This window comes from Arabidopsis lyrata (assembly GCF_000004255.2).
Source record: "Arabidopsis lyrata subsp. lyrata unplaced genomic scaffold ARALYscaffold_4, whole genome shotgun sequence".
In the NCBI taxonomy this organism is placed as follows: Eukaryota; Viridiplantae; Streptophyta; class Magnoliopsida; order Brassicales; family Brassicaceae; genus Arabidopsis; species Arabidopsis lyrata.
Window position 1 is genome coordinate 20,691,480 of NW_003302552.1, and position 19,125 is coordinate 20,710,604.

Genomic DNA, 19,125 nt, shown 5'->3' on the forward strand with positions numbered 1-19,125 from the left:
TTACTTAATTTATTGGAAAAAAATCCCATGACTTAGCTTATTAATCACATATCCCACACGTTGTATGGATCATATATTAGTCAATACTATATCATCAAGCGATCTCTTTATTTCTTTCACCATGGTAATGAATTATCTTTGTTACCATCAATGCTTATGAGGAGGGCGAAACAATGCAGAGAGGAGGAAGCAAGTAGAGTAAAGAGTAATGGACGAGTGGAGAGAGAGTGAATAATAAGAAAAAGGATGAGAATAATGTTGATGTGTGAGTCCATGTGATTTGTCTTGTGTACTCTTTTTTTCTCTATATTTGCTTTGTCCCAGACCACACCCACATGTAGGACACTTGCCACTTTTTTTTTCCTCAATCGTATAATTTCGGATGTTTTGTCTGTCCAATTTTTTTTATCAAACTTTATTCGAGATCGGAATAATTAACGGAATATAAATATATATTTTTTGAAATGTTAAACTTATAAATCAAACTTGAAAAAGTTCGTGTACATTAACGGAATATATTCAGTGAACTCTTTCTAAATGTGTATCGGCAGTAATAATCTCATAGAAATAATTTCATGTTATTACCAAAACCAAACGATTTTGTTTGAAGGAGGAAATCACACATCATAACCAAACCAAACCAGATTGTCTCTATCCTCAAAATACTAGCTTTCTTCTTCAACATCGTCATCCCTAAACCATTAGCATTTTCAGTTTACAAATACCTTAGCTAACTAAAGCGACCAAGCTCTAACTAAACTCCATCAGCTACTCAAGATCGTGCACTGTGAAACCATGGCTTCATTCTCTTCGAGCATCATCACCATCAGAGACATATATATCATCCGCTGCCAACGACAAAACTTGGTAAATGAATAAGCAACGATAAAGAGCAATGATGAAGCTAAGAAGCAGGAGATTGAAGAGCAATGATGAAGGTTGCAGCGATTCACAAGGAAGCAGGAGATTGAAGAGCAATGATGAAGGTTGCAGCGATTCACAAGGAAGCAGAAGATTGAAGAGCAATGATGAAGCTAAGCGTTGAGAAGACATTCTTAAAGCAACAAGAAACGCCTGCTAAATGCAACTTCTGGATATATCTAATCTCGAATTTGCAAATCAAATTTTCAAGATTTTTTTAATGTGAATTGAAAACAAAAATTTCTCTGTTCTCTTCCATGGCTTGTAATACTCTTTGTATATGATTCAAAGAGAGGATTGACGAAGTTCTTCAACTAACTAATGCTGATTTGCATAGATAATATATATCTACTTCTGAGTTCTGAATCACTCACTAAAAATCAGAAGACCAAAAAGAACCAAGACCAAATTCATTATACACACAAACGATAAAGCATAAAAACAAACAAGAGTTCATTTTTATAGAAGCTTGTATCAGTCGAATAATTCACCATGAGATCAGATCATCCAAATTATGAATCCATTTTGTAGAAAATCTGCAGATCATGTGACTAATGACACTTGACATATGTAGCTCAGGTTCCACGTAAAAGCTTCACAAAACTATAACCAAAGTTCCAGAGAGTTAGTTAGCTGATCTATTACTGGGAGATACATTCTTCAGCAGATAACGTCTCCTCTTAGACCGAGCACGGCGCGTAAGCATCCATAAGATCACTAAGAAACCGATAAAAACCATCTGAAGGGCGAAGACAAGCTTCATACCTGGAAACAACAACAACAATTTTTTTCGTCTCAGTTTGCTAGACAATCGAAGAAACCAAATTAGCATTCGAATAAAGTAGCTAAACCTTGGAGATTCTTGACCATGTCCTGAAGATTCCCCATGGTATAAGACTCTTTTGGATGAAGTGTTGAACCGAGTTGCAAGTGGATAGATTTAAGGTTGGTTCTAGGTTTATAGATATAGTTAACGTTACCACCCATTACACATGTGTTGGGACAATGAATGCTACTTTCGTACTCGTCGCTTCCATCGCAGCAATCTGAGAAACAGACAATGTCATGCTGCAACAACTATTGTTATCCAACAAAAAAAAAAAACATGTATATTCAGGTACTAGCGATGATCATACACCAAGATAGCTTAAACGATCACAGTAGTAACTACTGACCACAGATACGATCGTTCACACGAGAAGAGTAAACAAACTTTGGAGAACTTCCAATGTTTCTACAGTAAAATTTGCCATTTGGACATGCTGAAGTTCCTGACATAAAAACATCAGATTATACAGCTGAAGAAATTCAGAAACTTACTAATTTTGCATCTCAAAAAACACATTTTTTTCAAAATTGAAGTCGATAAATATAAAAAGATTCGATCAATTCTACTCAAAAATCTTTATCTGGGCAAGAATTAAAGTCTCATCTCAGCTCTCTGGAATCTAAAATTAGAGGTGTTGAGTAACAGGTGAGTACCAGGCTCATCGGTGCCATCGAGACAATCGCAGAAGTTGTCGTTGAGACGATCTTTAGAGAAAGATTTGGAGCCATCTTTGCATTTGATAATATCTGAGTCGAAATATTTTTCATCTGCCTCACAACAACAAAGAATTAAGTAAGAAACAGAGAACAAAGACACAACAAAAAAAATTCAGATTTGTCGATATACAGATAAGAGTCATCGAAGAAGTAACCTAAAGGGTGAACACCGAGGGGAGAGATCGAAGCGACGGAGACGACGACGATGGCGAGTAACGAACACAACACGACGCATTGCAGCAGCATCCGTTGACTCGCATTTGGTAAAACCGACGTCGTTTTAAGATTCGAGTAGATTATTCCGACCAGAAGCCACTTTACGGGTTTTCTTGTACGATTCAGCTTTTAAGTTAAGATCAACGTGGTCAGATATATGATTCTATGGGCTTTGAGAATATGTTGGGCTTTGGCCATATGAGTTTTCATTTGATAATACTACTCAGTATTGACTATAAGAAAATAAAATTCAACCATTCAGGTTCAATGTGAATCAAACCTCTTACTCAAACGTTCTTGAATTGTGTTACAGAATCCCATCACCTCTTGTTCGAAGCAACAGGTTGAGTTACATCCAAGCCTTCAAGGATGAGACCATCAAAACCATTTTGAAATGAAGTAATGGTTGGACAAGGCATAACAACTTGAACAGAAGAAGTTTCAACAACTAGAGGAGACAAAACAGAACATGTTGTGCGTTGAATCTATTCAAGACATGAGTACGATACTGGAGTGTATTGATTGGGATTATCTACGAATTATGTATCGTTATGCATATAAGTATATTCTAGATTAAAGAATTCTAAGCCTGAAACTATACTTTTCTAACAATTTGGATAATCTTAATGCCTAAAGGTCTCCTCCTTCCAATGACTCAAAACTTCCTCATGTGTCTGCATAATCAGCTATCTCTTGCTCTTCCCGAATTTTTTACATCAATATTGAACATGGTGCAGAGATGAGCCACAAGGGCAATGTTCCATGTTAATTTTTTCCCCACAAAAACAGAATTGATGCTGAAAGAAGAGCTGTTAATGAAGAATGAATCCACTCTAAGAAGCAACCAACTTCTACAACACAAAACAGTTGTGAGCTGTTATGATTTTTCTAGACTCACAAGTGAGTTTTCACAACACATTAGATCCCACGAGTCATAAGTAACACACATAGCCACCCTTAGCAGTTAGCACCTATCTCATTAACCTAGACAACTTTTCGTATCTTCTTATAGTTTTCCATCTAAAATCATGCACTTAGACAAGAATAGACCAACAAGACTCGGACCTTTTTTGCATCTCCTTGGTTTGCTATTCGTTTTTCCTAGTCAGTACTCAGTAATGGACCTAAAAATATGAAAAAATGAATCCATACATCTATACTATTAATTGGGAAGCATTGGATAATAACTAACCTTATAAAGGGTAAAAAATTACAAAAGATGCCATTACAAATTTTTAATTCTATGACTAAACAAAAGAAATCTTTGAGGGGTAAAATGGACATTTTTGCACTCTGAAGGACGCGGATCTTGGATCATTATTTGGATCCCCATTTGGTAAAACGCACGGATCCCGGGTACACAAACGGTAAAACACGCGGATCCTGCAGAATAATCATATTGGGCTTTCGAGTAAATTAGCCCAATATTTATGAACGAGATCTACATGAATTCAAGTAAAAATAAATTAGATTAACTACCTTCACATATATTTCCATATCAAGCAAATTTAAAAATTCGAATTATAAATTATCACTTCGTAAATATTTCCATATCAACCCAAATCCCATATATTCCGTAGATTTATAGAAAACTTAATTCCGAACATATTCGATTTCATTTATGATTGATTACCGCAACTAATAAAATCAGTATATATCCATATTTAGTTATGATTTTTTAATCACAAAAATCAAGGATATGTATTGCATCAAATCGGAACAACTAAAGAAAATTCCCTTATCTATTCATAATTTACGGAATGTTAGCAATTTAAATTTCAATAAATAATATTCGATAGCTTCAAATATAATTCCATAACAAGCAAAACAATAAATTCGATTTATAAAAAATCAGTTCACCGCTATTTTTATAACAACCGATATTTTGAAAATAAAAAATCTCTTCAAATCTGTATTTAGTTAATAATTTTACTAAAAAAAACTTTCATATCTAGATTCATATAGAAACGAATCAGGCATATACCTAAAATATGCTTTCTCGAAAATATATTCTTATGCCGAAATTCACTAAACCCTAACAAAATGCTACGACTTGAGTTTACTATAAATATAGAGTAAAGAATGCAATTGAAGATATACACTCACCTTTAAAAAGCTTTCATCTGTTCTCTTCACGACCCTTCTAAGATAATGGCAGCACCACTAGCATGCACCGATCTTGCATGCTTCTTACTATAGGTAATGATGATCATCAAGAGAAATGATCAATAATGTAATGAAGACAAAACCTAATACCAACAGAAAGAGAGGAAACCAATATGAAGAGTCTGACTGCAGCAAGTGTAATCAGGTAAGGTTGTTTTGAGCAACAGCTTGACATAATTCATGCTCATAGAAGAGCACTCGAGGGTGCTTTGGAGCCATTAGTTTGAACAAAGTCGGCCTTTGGAGAACAGAAGGAACGATGAATCATGAAGGAAACAGTGTCTGGCCTTGGAAAAGAACAGCAGTGATTTGCTTCATCTCTGCGAGTTTGGTTCGAAAGGGTGGACGAGGTGCATGTTTTGGTGCTTTTGGGGTATGTGGGCTTGACACACCATTGTTGGGTTTCCCTCTCCTCTGCTGATTTAGATCAATGAAGGTTTTGTTAAGAGCCAGCCAAATAAGTTGTTTGATGCTCTTTTCGAAGGGTAAAAATTGAACAAACAAAAAGAAAAATTTAGTCAAATCTGAAAACATACAATGACAAAACAATGTTTTTTATAACAATTATACTAATTCAGAAAGAGTAACAACTAACAATAGCTAAATATTATTATGGATTAAACAAAATTTGAATCCTTAAAACTTCACTAACCTTTAACATTGCTTCCAGATTCTGGTATGGCTTCTAAATGACATCAAATTTGCCATTTAATTTTACTCAGAATCATCTTCTTTTGGCAACATCGTTGGGCAAACCATTATCTGAAATATATATAGAAAAAATTGTAATTAAAACACATATCATGACACAAAATCAACTGTTAATAATTATTTATAGACAATCGAATTTCTAAAAACCTTAAATCGGAAAACAGACTATTTATGTAAAGAAATTGGTTTACTAGCTAACACACTCAAATAAACTATCCCACAACTGACGATTTATGTAAAGAGATTGAGATTTATGTAATTCTATATGTAACGATCTGGGTTCTTGACAATCATTGCCCAAGAACTCAGTTTAAACAGACAATTTCAAAGTTCGAATTCGAATTGACATTTTAAAAAAAAATATTTGTCAAAAATAACAATCAAATCCAAAGCTTACCTCTTTTATGAATTTGACATGAAAAAGGATAAACGGAGATGTAATAGCTTGATTATCAGAAAATTTAGGGATTGATTCTTAGATCGAACAATCACCTGAGATTTGCAAAACTATTTCTACCTCTTTATTCAAAAACTTTAAAGATATAAAATTAGCATTACTTACCCATATATTATCGGGTTCTTGATAACCAATGCCCATGAGCTCTGTTCAAACATAAAATTTCAAAGATTGGAATTTCAATCGAAACATATGGAAAAAATAAAGTCAAAATCTGAAACAATAATAAGTTTACCTCTTTGTAGAATTCTGGTGTTATGATTAACAGATGATAAACGAAGACATAGTATCTTGATTATAAGACAATTTTGCGGATGATTTTTATTACCAACAACCGTCTGATTTTTTATCAGTGTGTTTTAGTGAAGACGATAAGACAATGTTCTAGAGTTATCTGTTCTGGAAAAAAAAATCATTTATGCAATAAAAAAAATCAATCGTTTATGTGAAACGATCTGAAGACAATTTTGTCTGTTACGGCCCAATTGAAAATTGCTATCTGATTTATTAATGGGCTCCTAAATTTTCGTTGGGTTATAGCCTTTTAATGACAAATGATATCCATTATTTTCGTAGGAGCAAAACAATTGTTTGTCATTTAATTAAAATTAGATATTACATATTTTATAAACAATCAGAAATACTATTATACTATTATACACCAATATTCTGAAACTATCCAATTTACACCCAAACCAATAAACTAATTCTATAAAACAATTATACTTACTTTTCTATTCAAAATTTATATTCTATCAAACAATATACCAATTTGTGTATCAAAGTTTATTTAAAACACAAAATAAAATTTTCCAATAAATTTATAATTTTATGAATTATATACAATTATCTGAAACACTACAAAAATAGAAAATAATTTGTTAAATACTACTTCTGATAAACATATTTTATAAAACACATATCGTAAACTATAAATCCCGCACGTACGTGCGGGTCCGGATCTAGTATATTACACAAATCAAACTCCAAGCAAAGAAAGATATTAAATTGGAATTAAGTGCCAAGATGATGACAATGACAAATCTATTTCTTACTAACCAAACCAAAAAAATTCAATTTCTACTAATCTACGCCTCCTCATCCTCCTCTGTTCAAGTTGTTGTTGTTCTTGTCTTCATTCTAGTCTGTGATTCTCTGAGATATGCTTCAGCTTTTCTACCTTTTAAAAGTTCCCTGAAAACCTTTGTCACAGTGGTTTGTCCTACACCATGATTCTCCTTCATGTACTTGATCATCTCAGGAAAAGTGTAGAAATTCTCACAGCAGAACAAGTAGCTATCTCTCACTTTCTCCTCTTCCTTGCTCAAAATCCGACTACTTTGCTGCTGATAATACGACAAAAATTGTATGAATGAATGAATCAGTGAGAATTACAAATATGTAAAATCTAATACATAAATCATCAGCCAGATTTTGAATTACTTGTGGTTTCGTAGTAGTAGTAACACAGTCCCCATCTGATTTCTCTGCTTTAAACGAGCTTTCAGAATTTGTTGCCATTACTCTCTGTTGTTAATTTGCTAGTATTTTAGGGTTTAAGAGAACAGGATGCTCTGGTAGTCTGGTGTCTCCCTTTTTATAGTCCAATTTATTAACGGCCCAGTAAAGCCCAATTACATAATCAGAGACCATTAAGTGACTTTCTATTGGTTTCAAGTTTTATTCAATAATAGCTAAACTCCACTCCGACAAGAGATTTAATTCTACTATTAGAGTTTTTTTAAGATATGACACGTAAAATACTTAATTTTAGTTTTATAGTATTGATTGATTTGGCAAAACAATACAGAAAAATCAAATAAGACAGGGTATTAATTCATCAAAGATTATAAAAAGTGTGTTTTGGTAATGTAGAATAATTTAATTTTCCCTAAAAGAGTAAAAGTTGGTGTTTAAAAATGAGAGATCGGGAATATGTTATGGATCGATCATGAATGAGCGTAAAACCAGTATCACCGAGATCCTATGATTTGATAGAATATCATGACTATTTTGATATCCATAAAATTTGGATGTTTTATTTGAATAACAAAAACCAGTATCACCGAAACCCTATGATTTAATTGTATTCATTTGTTAGCTATATTTGAACCATTTCTTAGCAATTTTTTTAAAAATAAACTAATTGTCTTCACTTTTAGTTGAGACTTGAGAGAATGAAACAATGATGAAAACTATAAGAAAAAATGTCAATTATGATTAGAGAATAACAATATATTTGCGTTTAAGCTATTCTATTAGTATATGATAGTTTCGACAATCCATAATTTTAGTAAAGCCTTTCTAAACTCCATTATTTTGATACTTATTTTTCAATTAATAGAGTAACTAATATACAATTTTAATAATAAAATTACAAAAAAATCATTAATAAATGATGATATGTCATTGCTCAAAGTCATCAAGTTATTAGTTATACATCACTAATATGTACAAAGCTCGCCCAATCAACGACTTAGTCACTACACTAGAACCGTATGAGATGGCAGAGATGACAATGTGACAATACAAGTCTATTTCTTACTAACCAACAGTAACCAAACCAAAGAATGTCAAATTATACTAACCTAAGCCTCATCATCCTCCTATGTTCAAGTTGTTGTTCTTGTCTTCATTCTTTTATGTGATTCTCTGAAATATGCTTCAGCTTATCTACCTTTTAAAAGTTCCCTGAAAACCTTTGTCACAGTTGTTTGTCCTACACCATGATTCTCCTTCATGTAATTGATCATCTCAGGAAGAGTGTAGAAAGCTTGCTTTCAAAACAAACACCTAGGATATGAGGAAGGTTTCAATTGTGCTAGCAACGATGCCTCTCAATATCATGGCTCTGCTCTAAGGTGAATATCTTAATATCTTGTTAACATTTAACATGACAATAAACATATATTGAACCATGACATCTAGTTTCAGGTTTATATCCCACAACTTTCGGTGAGCCAAGAAGTGCTTCTAAAGCTGTTGGATGTGCTCACAAACACCTAAAATGTAACACTTCTCGAAAGTTAGAGTGCATTGGAGATGTCGTTAAAACTATCAAGCCCGAGATCACTAACATTCTAGGACAGCTTCGATCAACGCTGATGCCATTGGAGGCCTCCCAGTGTCTCTAGATATGATACACATTATGCACTTGTGCTGAATTTGCTTGTGTCTTAGCTGTGTTTATGCTTGTGCCCTAGCTATGTTTATACTTGGATCAAACCTTTCTAATGCATAATGGAGTTGCTGGCCATGTGTTTATGTGTTATTAAGAGCATCCTGAGATAGAAAAGGTGAACTTGTACGTAAGGAAACAAGATCAAAACTCATAGATGAATTGGAATAAAGAATCAATGGTGTTTCAAATTTCTACGAACATCTAACCAACAATCCAAAACCAAGAGACAATAATGCTAAACTAAGGCCGCAAAAGATTATAGAAGACAACTTGGACAAATAAATTTGACGCAGAAACTGTAGCTCACCTCAAAGCCACAGGAGAAATTTCCGTTGAATGCACTTTGACTAAAATTCTCAGATGTCCATTCAGGAGGGCACAAGCTTTGAGCAAAACTCTCAGGCTCAGGCTATGGTGCAGCATGTTCCTATAACGAACTAGTTGCATCATCCTCCTCGTCTAATTTCAACAGAGGAGCAAACTCCTCAAGGAACTGGCACATGTTAAAGACCAAAAGAGCTAAATCTCCACCCAAAAATCAAGATATATATATATATAAAAAATCTCATCAAACGAGGCTTCTGCATCAAGATAAAACAAGCTCTCTATTGATTTTGCTTGCATTTAGGGTTTAAGAGAAGGAGGGGACGTCTGTCTTTATTCCCCTTTTATAGGTCAATTACATAATCAGAGGCCATTGAAGATTTCTAAGGGTAACACACTTATAGATCAAGGAGAAAACCTTTGAAATATGAATACACAACTTCGTTAATTAAATCCTTATGGTTTTAGAGCAGAAAAATAAAATGCAAAAATTTACAAAACCCATCTCAGATTCTATCAAGAAAAAGGGCAAAGACCAGACTTGTCCATATTAACACAACACATCAAAGATGATCCTATCTCGTCATAATACAGTCAGAAAGAAAAAAAAACAGAGATGACGATGGCTCTTTTGTAGAATGCTGGAGACAACTTGGAGCTATTGTTGCAGGAGTCTTGAGTTAGATTGCCAATAGCTAACTTCACTCCTTACGACCTTTGGTTGGAGGAGAGGGTTTGTCTGACGCCACTTTAAACTGTCCCATCTTCTTCTGCAGATCAGCTAGAGGGTCTTTTGAAATCTTTCCCTTAGGACTCTTCTTTCCATTTCCTACTTTAAGTTCTAGCCGATATAACGCACATGCGTCAGATTCATTGATTTGGTATTCAAAGAGATGCCACTCAAAGGGACCTGGAGGTTGTGGATCCATATAGTATGATCTCTTCTGGCCTTCTTGTTCCTTCATCGGTACTTTTCTTGATTCATGCCAACCTCGTCCACTGTAATCTGGAAGTGATCTTTGCTTTCGGTTTCCGCTATCATATGCTCTTCTAGGTTTGTCAAAGAAGAGCCACTCTCTAATCGTTTCGCCTTCAACCAGTTCAAGATGAAATAGCTCTGCAAGTACAAAGAATTAAGGGTCAGCCAAAAATAAGAAACTCACATATGGCTTCTGTTTGCAAAGAGGTAATGAAATGTTGAACTAAAACAAAGAGAGAAGTAAAACTCGGCTCTAGTGGGACAATGCAATCACCTGCTGCGTTCCATGGGCATTTTGTGTTAACAGCTCCTTCACACACTGGGATGCCAACATTCTTACCCTGAGTCTTTGCACGAAGAGCATCAATCAATAGATTATCTTTCAAACTGATGCCCCCCGGCCTTAAGACAGGTGCTGTGCCAGGCGAATCTTCATTCAGAGCTAGAGTCCCATGGTAGTTACTGCAGTAATCCAGGTACCACTCAGATCCCTGAGCAGGCCTTGTGCAATCCCATAGTGCACACTTAGGTCCTAGAAAAGCAGATGGAGGCACTCGGACACTTGATGGAGTAGTAAATTCAGCAAAGTTGTCAATCTCTTCAGAAGAATCAAGCTTAATGGAAGGGCTGTTATAGAGTTCCTGACGCACTTCGGAGAAAATAGAATCATACTGAGAAGTTATATCCAGGTTGCTGTTGAGTTTTTGGTCATGGAAATCAGGAGCGGTGTTTACGCTTGGATCAAACCCTTCAAATGCATAATGGAGTTGCTGGCCATGTGTTTCTGTGCTATTAAGAGCATCCTGAGATAGAAAAGGTGAAAAGGAAACAAATTCAAAACTAAGACAAGAATGAAAAAGATCAAAACTCATAGATGAATTGAAATATAGAATCATTGGTGTTGCAAATGTCTAGGAACATCTAACCAACGATCCAAAACCAAAAGACAATAATGCTAACTAGACTTAGGAAAAAGATTATAGAAGACAACTTGGACAGATTAATTTGATGTAGAAACTGTCGCTAGCTCACCTCAATGCCGCAGGAGAAATTTCCATTGAAAGGACTTTGACTAAAATTCTCAGATGTCCATTCAGGAGGGCACAAGCTTTGAGCGAAACCGTCAGGCTGAGGCTTTGGTGCAGCGTGTTCCTTTAGCGTACTAGTTACATCATCCTCCTCGTCTAATTTCAACAGAGGAGCAAACTCCTCAAGGAATTGGCTAATACCTTCACCCTGCAACATGTTAAAGACCAAAAGAGCTAAATCTCAACTCACGAATAAATAAAAAAACTGCAAAATCCTCACCAAACGAGGCTACTCTCTCGTCACATACAGAAAGCAACCAAGCATTCACTATTTTTTCAAAGAATTGAAACCCATAAACCAGGGAGAAGTATGGTAATGGAGTACGAACCAGAAGAGAAGATTCAGGAGAAGGAGCAGTGAGTTCAGCTTGCCACTCACGAATATTCTGAGAGATTTGGGCTTCCAAAAGTGCAAGGTCACCATGGCGCCCTTCTTTCCTAGCAGCCTGAAGATGACAGAACCTCTCCTGAAGTTCCCTTAGCTTCTCCTCCACATTCTGATGCGCCGAAGATACACATGTGATCTTCGGGTTGTTTGACATCTCCTCTAAACCCTGACCAAAACCATTCAAAAATCAACTAAAATCTTAACCACAAAATACCTAAAAATTCTGATTCTCATGAGGAAGGAAACAAACACATTACCTCAAAACCAAAGAAACTATAACTGTGATAGAGATTAGAAAACAACCAGCGATTGGTCTCTCTCTCTCCTTCCTCCGATCTCTGGCTATTCATCAACAAACCAAAACTGATCAGTTCATGGAAAGTATTGAGCAGAATTCACGAACACAACAAAGCAAAAAAATAAAATAAAATATCAATCCAATCCTAAATCAAACCATTAGATTCTATACAAACAATCAAATCTCAACCCTAAATTGTTGAAATCGAACAAAACCCTAACATGAGTCTGACTTATATAAATCCATAAAATTGAGAAGAAATTCAGAGAAAGTTCATACTTTTTTCGGTTTGGATTGATAAAGAGAGCTTCGGATGGAGACGAAGAAGACACAGGAGCTATCGCGATGAGGAACAAGGCAAAGTTACACAGCGAACAAGAGCGACGATTTTGATTGATGAAGCGCAGCGTTTCATCTTTTATTGAGGGGAGTGGGTCTTTTATGATTTTTCCAAAAATAAAATTTTAACGACTTTTAAAATTTCCAAATTCAATAGATATGCATTAAATAGATGGACATTTTTTTTTACTTCTTTAGATTTTGGTCAACTGAGAAAACTATAAAGGAATTAATGATAATAAAAATCATATGCTAACCTAAAATTTGTCACACAATATACAGTATAAGGGATTCAGAGATCCATATATTGGATCATGTCATTGACAACAGAAATTGAGTTCCTCAACCCATAAAGTTGATATGCTGATAGGGTTATAATTTTATATCCACTGATTTTGTTAACACTTTTCTAGATTTGGCATATGATTACTGGTTAATTACTTAGTTCAATGTAAAATGTAAGTTTTCTTAATTATAGATATAAGCTGCAAATGACTCTTAAGGACATCAGGACGTCATTGTCTATGTTCTTAATGCATACACAAGCCTTGTTTCTTTCCTTTACAGTTTCTAATCAATGTCAAAATCAATTAATAGTTTTGGCCCTCCATCACTATTCACTACAATCTTTGATAATATGATCATACCAATCTCCCCATATCAGAAAATTAAAAATATAATCTTGTGTGTGTGTGTATGTGCAAATATAATGAAGAGATTTGTGCAGCCAAGATGGAATATGATGAAAATGAAATGGCAAGTCTCCCTGCAAGATTTTGACACAAAATATTAATGCAACACAGAGTTCCCATACCACAATAACATTGGTCTCAAGTAACTTCCAATTATAGTATTAAGCAGACACATTGCAGGCATGAGCATCATGAGTAACTTGCCTCTATTCAATTCCTCTCTCTCCCTCTTAATCATGAAACTACCTCTTTGTCTCTTTCTTTCCCTTTTTTTTTTTTTATAATGATTTTCACTCATGAAATCTAATCGAACATAGCCTAGCCTATACTCATTATTCTCCAATATATCTGACCAAACATGTAACAGACTTAAACCCTAATAAATGTTCATCCGTACATGCACCTCCTTCCTCAAGTAAGGATAAAACCACCTTCTGTTTTTGTTTCCCTTTGACTCTATATAACACACTGTAACTCCTCCGTAGCTATATTCTTCCTTAGATCCTCATCAAGCTCAAAAATCTCTATCTATACATTTATCTACGGGTTTTCATCATCATCCACTCATGTTCTTTCTCACTTTTGAATTCACATATACATTATCTATATACATAACATCTTTGTTTATATCATTCAGGGGACTATCATACTATCATCATCATCTGTTGGAGAATATGAAGAGGACACATTTGGCAAGTTTCAGCAACACAAACAAAACCCAAGAAGAAGAAGAAGAAGACACTAATATTGGTGACAACAGAGTCATCATGAATCACTACAAGAATTACGAAGCTGGGCTGATCCCATGGCCTCCCAAGAACTACACTTGCAGCTTCTGCAGGAGAGAGTTTAGATCTGCTCAAGCACTTGGAGGCCACATGAATGTCCATAGAAGAGACAGAGCAAAACTCAGACAGATCCCTTCTTGGCTCTTCGAACCTCACCACCACATACCTATTGGAAACCCTAACCCTAATTTTAGCTCTTCTTCTTCCTCTTTAACAACACCAGCTCACCTTGAGCCTTCCTTAACCAACCAGAGATCCAAAACAACTACTTTTCCTTCTGCCCGGTTTGATCTTTTGGACAGTACTACTAGCTATGGAGGTTTGATGGTGGACAGAGAGAAGAACAAGAGCAATGTATGTAGCAGAGAGATCAAGAAGAGTGCCATCGATGCATGTCATTCAGTAAGATGTGAGATAAGCCGTGGGGATCTGATGAATAAGAAAGATGATCAAGTCATGGGGTTGGAGCTTGGGATGAGTTTGAAGAATCCCAAACAAGTTCTTGATTTGGAGCTTCGACTAGGCTACCTCTAAATTCATCTGACTAGTAATTTTATTTCAAAATTTTATTTAGTATATCATAACATGTATAGCTGAGCAGTGACAAGAGATTGTGATTGCATTCAGTCTAATGGTATTAAATAGTATTAGACTTAAATTTAATGGAAGTCAAAAAGAAGTTAAAGTTGAAAAAGGCCTCCAAATTTCTTTATAGGTTTTGTACCTTTTCATAAGAAAATCTCCATATGATTTTACCAAGAGTGTTTACATCTCTTAATAAGTGGCTCAATTTAATCTTAAAATTGAGTTATGTGGTGTTCCAGTATATGTGTTATTTTCCTAGTTTTTTCCAATGAGTGAAAGATATTTTAATACAAAACAACGATATATGTTTGTATTTTAAACTTTATTGTTATTATTGGTAATAAATTTGTCAGTTCCAATCCTCCCGTATGTATTTTGTAAAATATGAAACTGTATAGTAGAATTACGTGCATTATAGAAGCTAGAAGAGATTAGAGAAAGTGGGTTGCATGTGTATGTGAGTATTAAGAAAGACAAAAAGTGATAAAGATTGCATTATTATAGAGATGGGTTGATGAGACACAGACGCATGCGACAAAGTGGTACTATGAAACATATAAAGATGGATGATGATCAATTGACTCATGAATAGTTAATGTTTTCATCTTTTACACTCACCATCACATCTAATACTTAGCTTTATGTATAATTACATATATCTAGCAATTCTCATGCATGTCATGAAAGCACTTAATGGTATATGTGTGTGTGTGTTAATTAAACTGTCTGGATTTTTTTTTTTTTCCTTATTGTTGCAAGAAATGTCTTAAATGATTCTAAAATATATTCAGTTTATGGCGGAAGGCCTGAAGAACCTTTGGGACATGGAGAGTTGTGAATATGAGTTTGATAAAATTCTTGTGAAATAAAGTTTGTAAATCAAATGCCAGACTAATATCTAAATACGCCTCAGTCAAATTCTACCACTAATATATATCGACCAACAAAATGTTACTATTAATTTTCTAAAAAAAAATTAACGTCTTTTTCATCACACGTGTGAGTGTGTGGATATGCTAGTTCAAAAAAAGACTTCATCCCTAGTTATATGCATATATAGGGATTTGTTCCTGCAAATAATAATGTCTCTTTCGTATATACAAAAACCATTAAATTTGAACAGTATTCAATTTCATGGCATGTGATTTATATACACTGCTTTTTTGGTTATGAAATTCAATACCATATCAACTATATCTATACTAAACATGAATATGAATGAAGAGAGTACAGACAGATCAAGAGCCAAGAGTGTAGGAGACAAGATTAGAAAATTAGAAAACAAGTGATGTGAAAAGGAAACAAGAAAACGGAATGTTTGGTCAATACATTTGGGATGTTTGTGGTTTCCCCATGAACAAATTTAATCTGACATTTTCCATCTTCCCCAACAATTTTAATTTAATATATACAATCCATCATCACCTTTCCCTTTTTAGAATCGATCACTTTCCACTCTAATCTCTACGTTCCCTTCAATTCTTCCCTTTTCTATGAATAATAATTACAGTGAGTTACGTTTATTTGTGTTTGAGTGATGTGAAAGGTAAGAGATTTTCCATCATGCACTCTAATATTTTTCTTCTTCTTACAACTTTGCCCCCAAGTTTTTAGTGTTTCTTACAATAATCACCTCTCGTTGCAATTATATTCACACCCATACCACTGTGGCACTGTCTTAAATAGATTTGGTTCTAACTTCTAGTAATGGTGAGGAATTTATCTGAGCAATCCTAGAGATTATTTGGCTAAAACTGTAAAACTTGTAGGTTTTGTTAACTGTCCAATCACATTGACTTCTGTCTCTATCTCAAAATCACATGTTTTTTTTAGTTATGTCTTCTCACCGGTTCATTCGAACCCACGAATCTCTTTAATTTTTGTCTGAGGTGATTGTTCTGATGGAACCGCGTGACATACAAAATTATGTTCTCATATGATAGAGTTAAATGTGAATTAAATGTGATAGAGTGTGTCATACTGTCATCCTTCGACCAAATCATACAAAAGAAAAATGAGATCAAGATGTATCAATTAGTGTGAAATGAAATGTTTAAATACAAACTTTGGAAAAGTCCACCATCGAAGCACCAGTGGTTTAGTGGTAGAATAGTACCCTGCCACGGTACAGACCCGGGTTCAATTCCCGGCTGGTGCAATTTGTTAAACAAACCAACTAACATCATTCACTTAATGAACCTATTTGGGCTTTAACGGCCCATTTTTGTTTTTCATTCCGTAACCACTAGACCTGTGTTATGTTGTCCTTCCTCTCAACCTAATTACACTGCTTGAGTTCAATCTTTCCTATCTTTCTTCCTTTTACCAATTTTTTTTCTTTTTACCAATTGTTATTCTTTCCAACCTCTACTGGTTAAACTTTGCATATAGCCATGGGAATTCAAAAATCTGGAATTGAAATTTGCAAGCGACTATGCATTGCAAATAAAATATGGGATATATATTTATGAACTGACTAGTAATTATTTTAATGATATTTGGAAATATTTAGAAAGTCCGATGGGAAGTGTAAGTTTTAAATACAAAGAGACATTTTTGCTCAAGTCAGGCGTGATGGAGAAACCTCCAAGGGATTTAGTTTCCCCTCAAGTTAAGTTATTATGTCTTTTTTTCTTTTTCTTTTAATAAAGTAGTTAAGATTAAAAAATAAAAAAGTGGTTAAGTTATTATGTCACTAAACCTTCTTCAGTAATTTATTATGATTTAAACCAAAAAAGAAACGCGCTAACGCAAACTGCAATTATCTCAACTAATTCTTGAATAACAGTACTTTTGATCCCGTCCCGTTGCTCAAGTTTTTTCGTGGTCTTCAACATGGTCATGTTTCTTCACTGCTTCAAGTTCAAATCATATACGTCCTAAATTATCTTGTAATTCAATTTAGATTACCATGAACTACAAAGGTTTTAACTGGGGAGTGTGGATTATGGGAACATAATTACTAACATATTTTGAGACAATTTAACTATAAAATATTGACAAAGAATTATATTCTATTGGCCATTATTGTTTTTAATATCTTTATTTTATCTATTTTATTCTGGAACATCCAATAAGATTAAAACGATAAGTTCCTGCACAAAAATGACATACATTAAAATACTTTTTCACCAAATATATTTCAGCTAACTCATTTGCAAGCTTGATAAAATGACTATAGTTTAGAAAATTTTCGGTCTATAGACATTTTATCAAACTATAGTCATTTCGGTCTTGTTTCTTAAATTTTTGGTAGCTTAGTTGATTTTTTTTTAATGATAAACAAAATTACCAACTATATAACCGTATCCGATTAACTTTAAGAACACGACCATTAAGTGAAGAAAGTCACATGCATACACTATCCTAATTGCATCACACGATTTCTCTCGTGTACAAAATCCGTAAGTACATAAAATTAATACTTTTTTGTAACATTATTAAATTCTAATAATCTCTCCTCAGGTGATTTGAATCCTAGTCTGTACCAGCTACACACTCACTCCATGTACCAAATATTCCTAAGCCACCTAAGCAGATCCAGCACGATCAATCAATATTACGAGCTTTAGTGTTTTGTTTTGTCATAAAGGGGGTTTAGTTAGCTTATAATTACGCAATTAGACTTAAAAAAATGGGCTTCAAATACATATTCATGGCATTAGTATTTGTCGGTACATTTTCACCGGCATTTGCCGGTTCACCCGGTCCCCACATATCACGACAAACAGCAGCAGTTCCGATGTCCGGCGTTCGGCGGAAGAACTTATAAAATAACTTTCTAAGATTAAAAGAAAGAAGAAAGAAAGAAAGAAGATAGAACAAAATAGATTATTAATTGAGTTTGCTTTGAAGCTCCAAGAACCAAACGTATCCGGGCATAAAATAATACGAGATAAAGTGATAGAAGACCTAAGACTACCTCACTACTAAAAATATGGATATTTTTCTATAGAAATACACGAATGAAAATAAAAAGAAGTTGGACAAATTAAATTGAAATCCAATAATTATTAAGAAAAATATTCAAATCCAATAAACTAGAAGTCTCATGTTGCAGTCTCCATTATTGATTGTCTCCTTTGAATCCAACATGTGACCCTCCATTGTCTACCATTCACACCCTTTGGCTCATTCGATAAATTTGGACATTAATTGCATTCTTTTTATTTGTAAAAAACTTACTTGTGTAAGCAAACCGTTGTTATTTATAGACAATGCAATTCTTCTGCATTGTTGTTTGAGTTTCACACTTAATTTCAAACCAATTTTGGTTGTTATACTAAATATTGCTAAATAATCTAAATATTCAAGTGTGCTTAGTAATTATACTGGCAAAATATATGATGTTTTAATGTTATTGGATCTGAATTCCTATCTAATGTAAAGCTTGTGAATGGACTACATGTATATATATTTTTTCAGCGAGAGGGTTCAAATCTAGACT

At 34.2% G+C, this 19,125-nt stretch overlaps 4 protein-coding genes, 1 long non-coding RNA gene and 1 other non-coding gene across 10 annotated transcripts; 2 read left to right on the forward strand and 4 right to left on the reverse strand.

The window, feature by feature from the left end:
* Window positions 1-1,236: 1,236 nt before the first annotated feature.
* On the reverse strand, window positions 1,237-2,795 carry LOC9317907 (glucosidase 2 subunit beta). 2 transcript variants are annotated; one of them, XM_021028810.1, is made up of 5 exons: window positions 2,622-2,795; window positions 2,404-2,517; window positions 2,097-2,183; window positions 1,773-1,967; window positions 1,237-1,686 (listed from the first exon to the last, which is right to left on the reverse strand). In XM_021028810.1, the coding sequence occupies exons 1-5, from the start codon at window positions 2,710-2,712 to the stop codon at window positions 1,547-1,549; spliced, it is 627 nt and encodes a 208-aa protein (XP_020884469.1). In that variant the 5' UTR covers window positions 2,713-2,795; the 3' UTR covers window positions 1,237-1,546. The 2 variants fall into 2 exon arrangements, with proteins under 2 accessions (XP_020884469.1, XP_002881841.1); XM_002881795.2 differs by having other exon boundaries at window positions 2,097-2,192; window positions 2,622-2,794.
* A 1,083-nt stretch (window positions 2,796-3,878) lies between these two features.
* On the reverse strand, window positions 3,879-6,499 carry LOC110228950. 2 transcript variants are annotated; one of them, XR_002332459.1, is made up of 5 exons: window positions 6,252-6,499; window positions 6,122-6,162; window positions 5,501-5,610; window positions 4,789-5,322; window positions 3,879-4,065 (listed from the first exon to the last, which is right to left on the reverse strand). It is a non-coding gene; the product is annotated as an uncharacterized LOC110228950 (long non-coding RNA). The 2 variants fall into 2 exon arrangements; XR_002332458.1 differs by having other exon boundaries at window positions 3,879-4,123.
* Window positions 6,500-6,879: 380 nt separating this feature from the next.
* LOC9317908 lies at window positions 6,880-7,583 on the reverse strand. 2 transcript variants are annotated; one of them, XM_021030154.1, is made up of 2 exons: window positions 7,460-7,583; window positions 6,880-7,359 (listed from the first exon to the last, which is right to left on the reverse strand). In XM_021030154.1, exons 1-2 carry the CDS (start codon window positions 7,535-7,537, stop codon window positions 7,129-7,131), a joined length of 309 nt encoding a protein of 102 aa, XP_020885813.1. In that variant the 5' UTR covers window positions 7,538-7,583; the 3' UTR covers window positions 6,880-7,128. The 2 variants fall into 2 exon arrangements, with proteins under 2 accessions (XP_020885813.1, XP_002881842.1); XM_002881796.2 differs by having other exon boundaries at window positions 6,880-7,362; window positions 7,460-7,563.
* A 2,364-nt stretch (window positions 7,584-9,947) lies between these two features.
* Window positions 9,948-12,689, reverse strand: LOC9317909 (transcription factor VOZ2). Of its 2 annotated transcripts, none has more exons than XM_021029682.1 (6): window positions 12,554-12,689; window positions 12,234-12,314; window positions 11,918-12,142; window positions 11,533-11,736; window positions 10,775-11,303; window positions 9,948-10,638 (listed from the first exon to the last, which is right to left on the reverse strand). In XM_021029682.1, the coding sequence occupies exons 3-6, from the start codon at window positions 12,128-12,130 to the stop codon at window positions 10,223-10,225; spliced, it is 1,362 nt and encodes a 453-aa protein (XP_020885341.1). In that variant the 5' UTR covers window positions 12,131-12,142; window positions 12,234-12,314; window positions 12,554-12,689; the 3' UTR covers window positions 9,948-10,222. The 2 variants fall into 2 exon arrangements, with proteins under 2 accessions (XP_020885341.1, XP_020885340.1); XM_021029681.1 differs by having other exon boundaries at window positions 12,234-12,318.
* A 937-nt stretch (window positions 12,690-13,626) lies between these two features.
* LOC9317910 (zinc finger protein 11) lies at window positions 13,627-15,372 on the forward strand. Its single transcript, XM_002879938.2, has 2 exons — window positions 13,627-13,851; window positions 13,943-15,372. Exon 2 carries the CDS (start codon window positions 13,980-13,982, stop codon window positions 14,625-14,627), a length of 648 nt encoding a protein of 215 aa, XP_002879984.1. The 5' UTR covers window positions 13,627-13,851; window positions 13,943-13,979; the 3' UTR covers window positions 14,628-15,372.
* A 1,393-nt stretch (window positions 15,373-16,765) lies between these two features.
* On the forward strand, window positions 16,766-16,836 carry TRNAG-GCC. The gene has a single exon. It is a non-coding gene; the product is annotated as a tRNA-Gly (tRNA).
* Window positions 16,837-19,125: the final 2,289 nt, after the last annotated feature.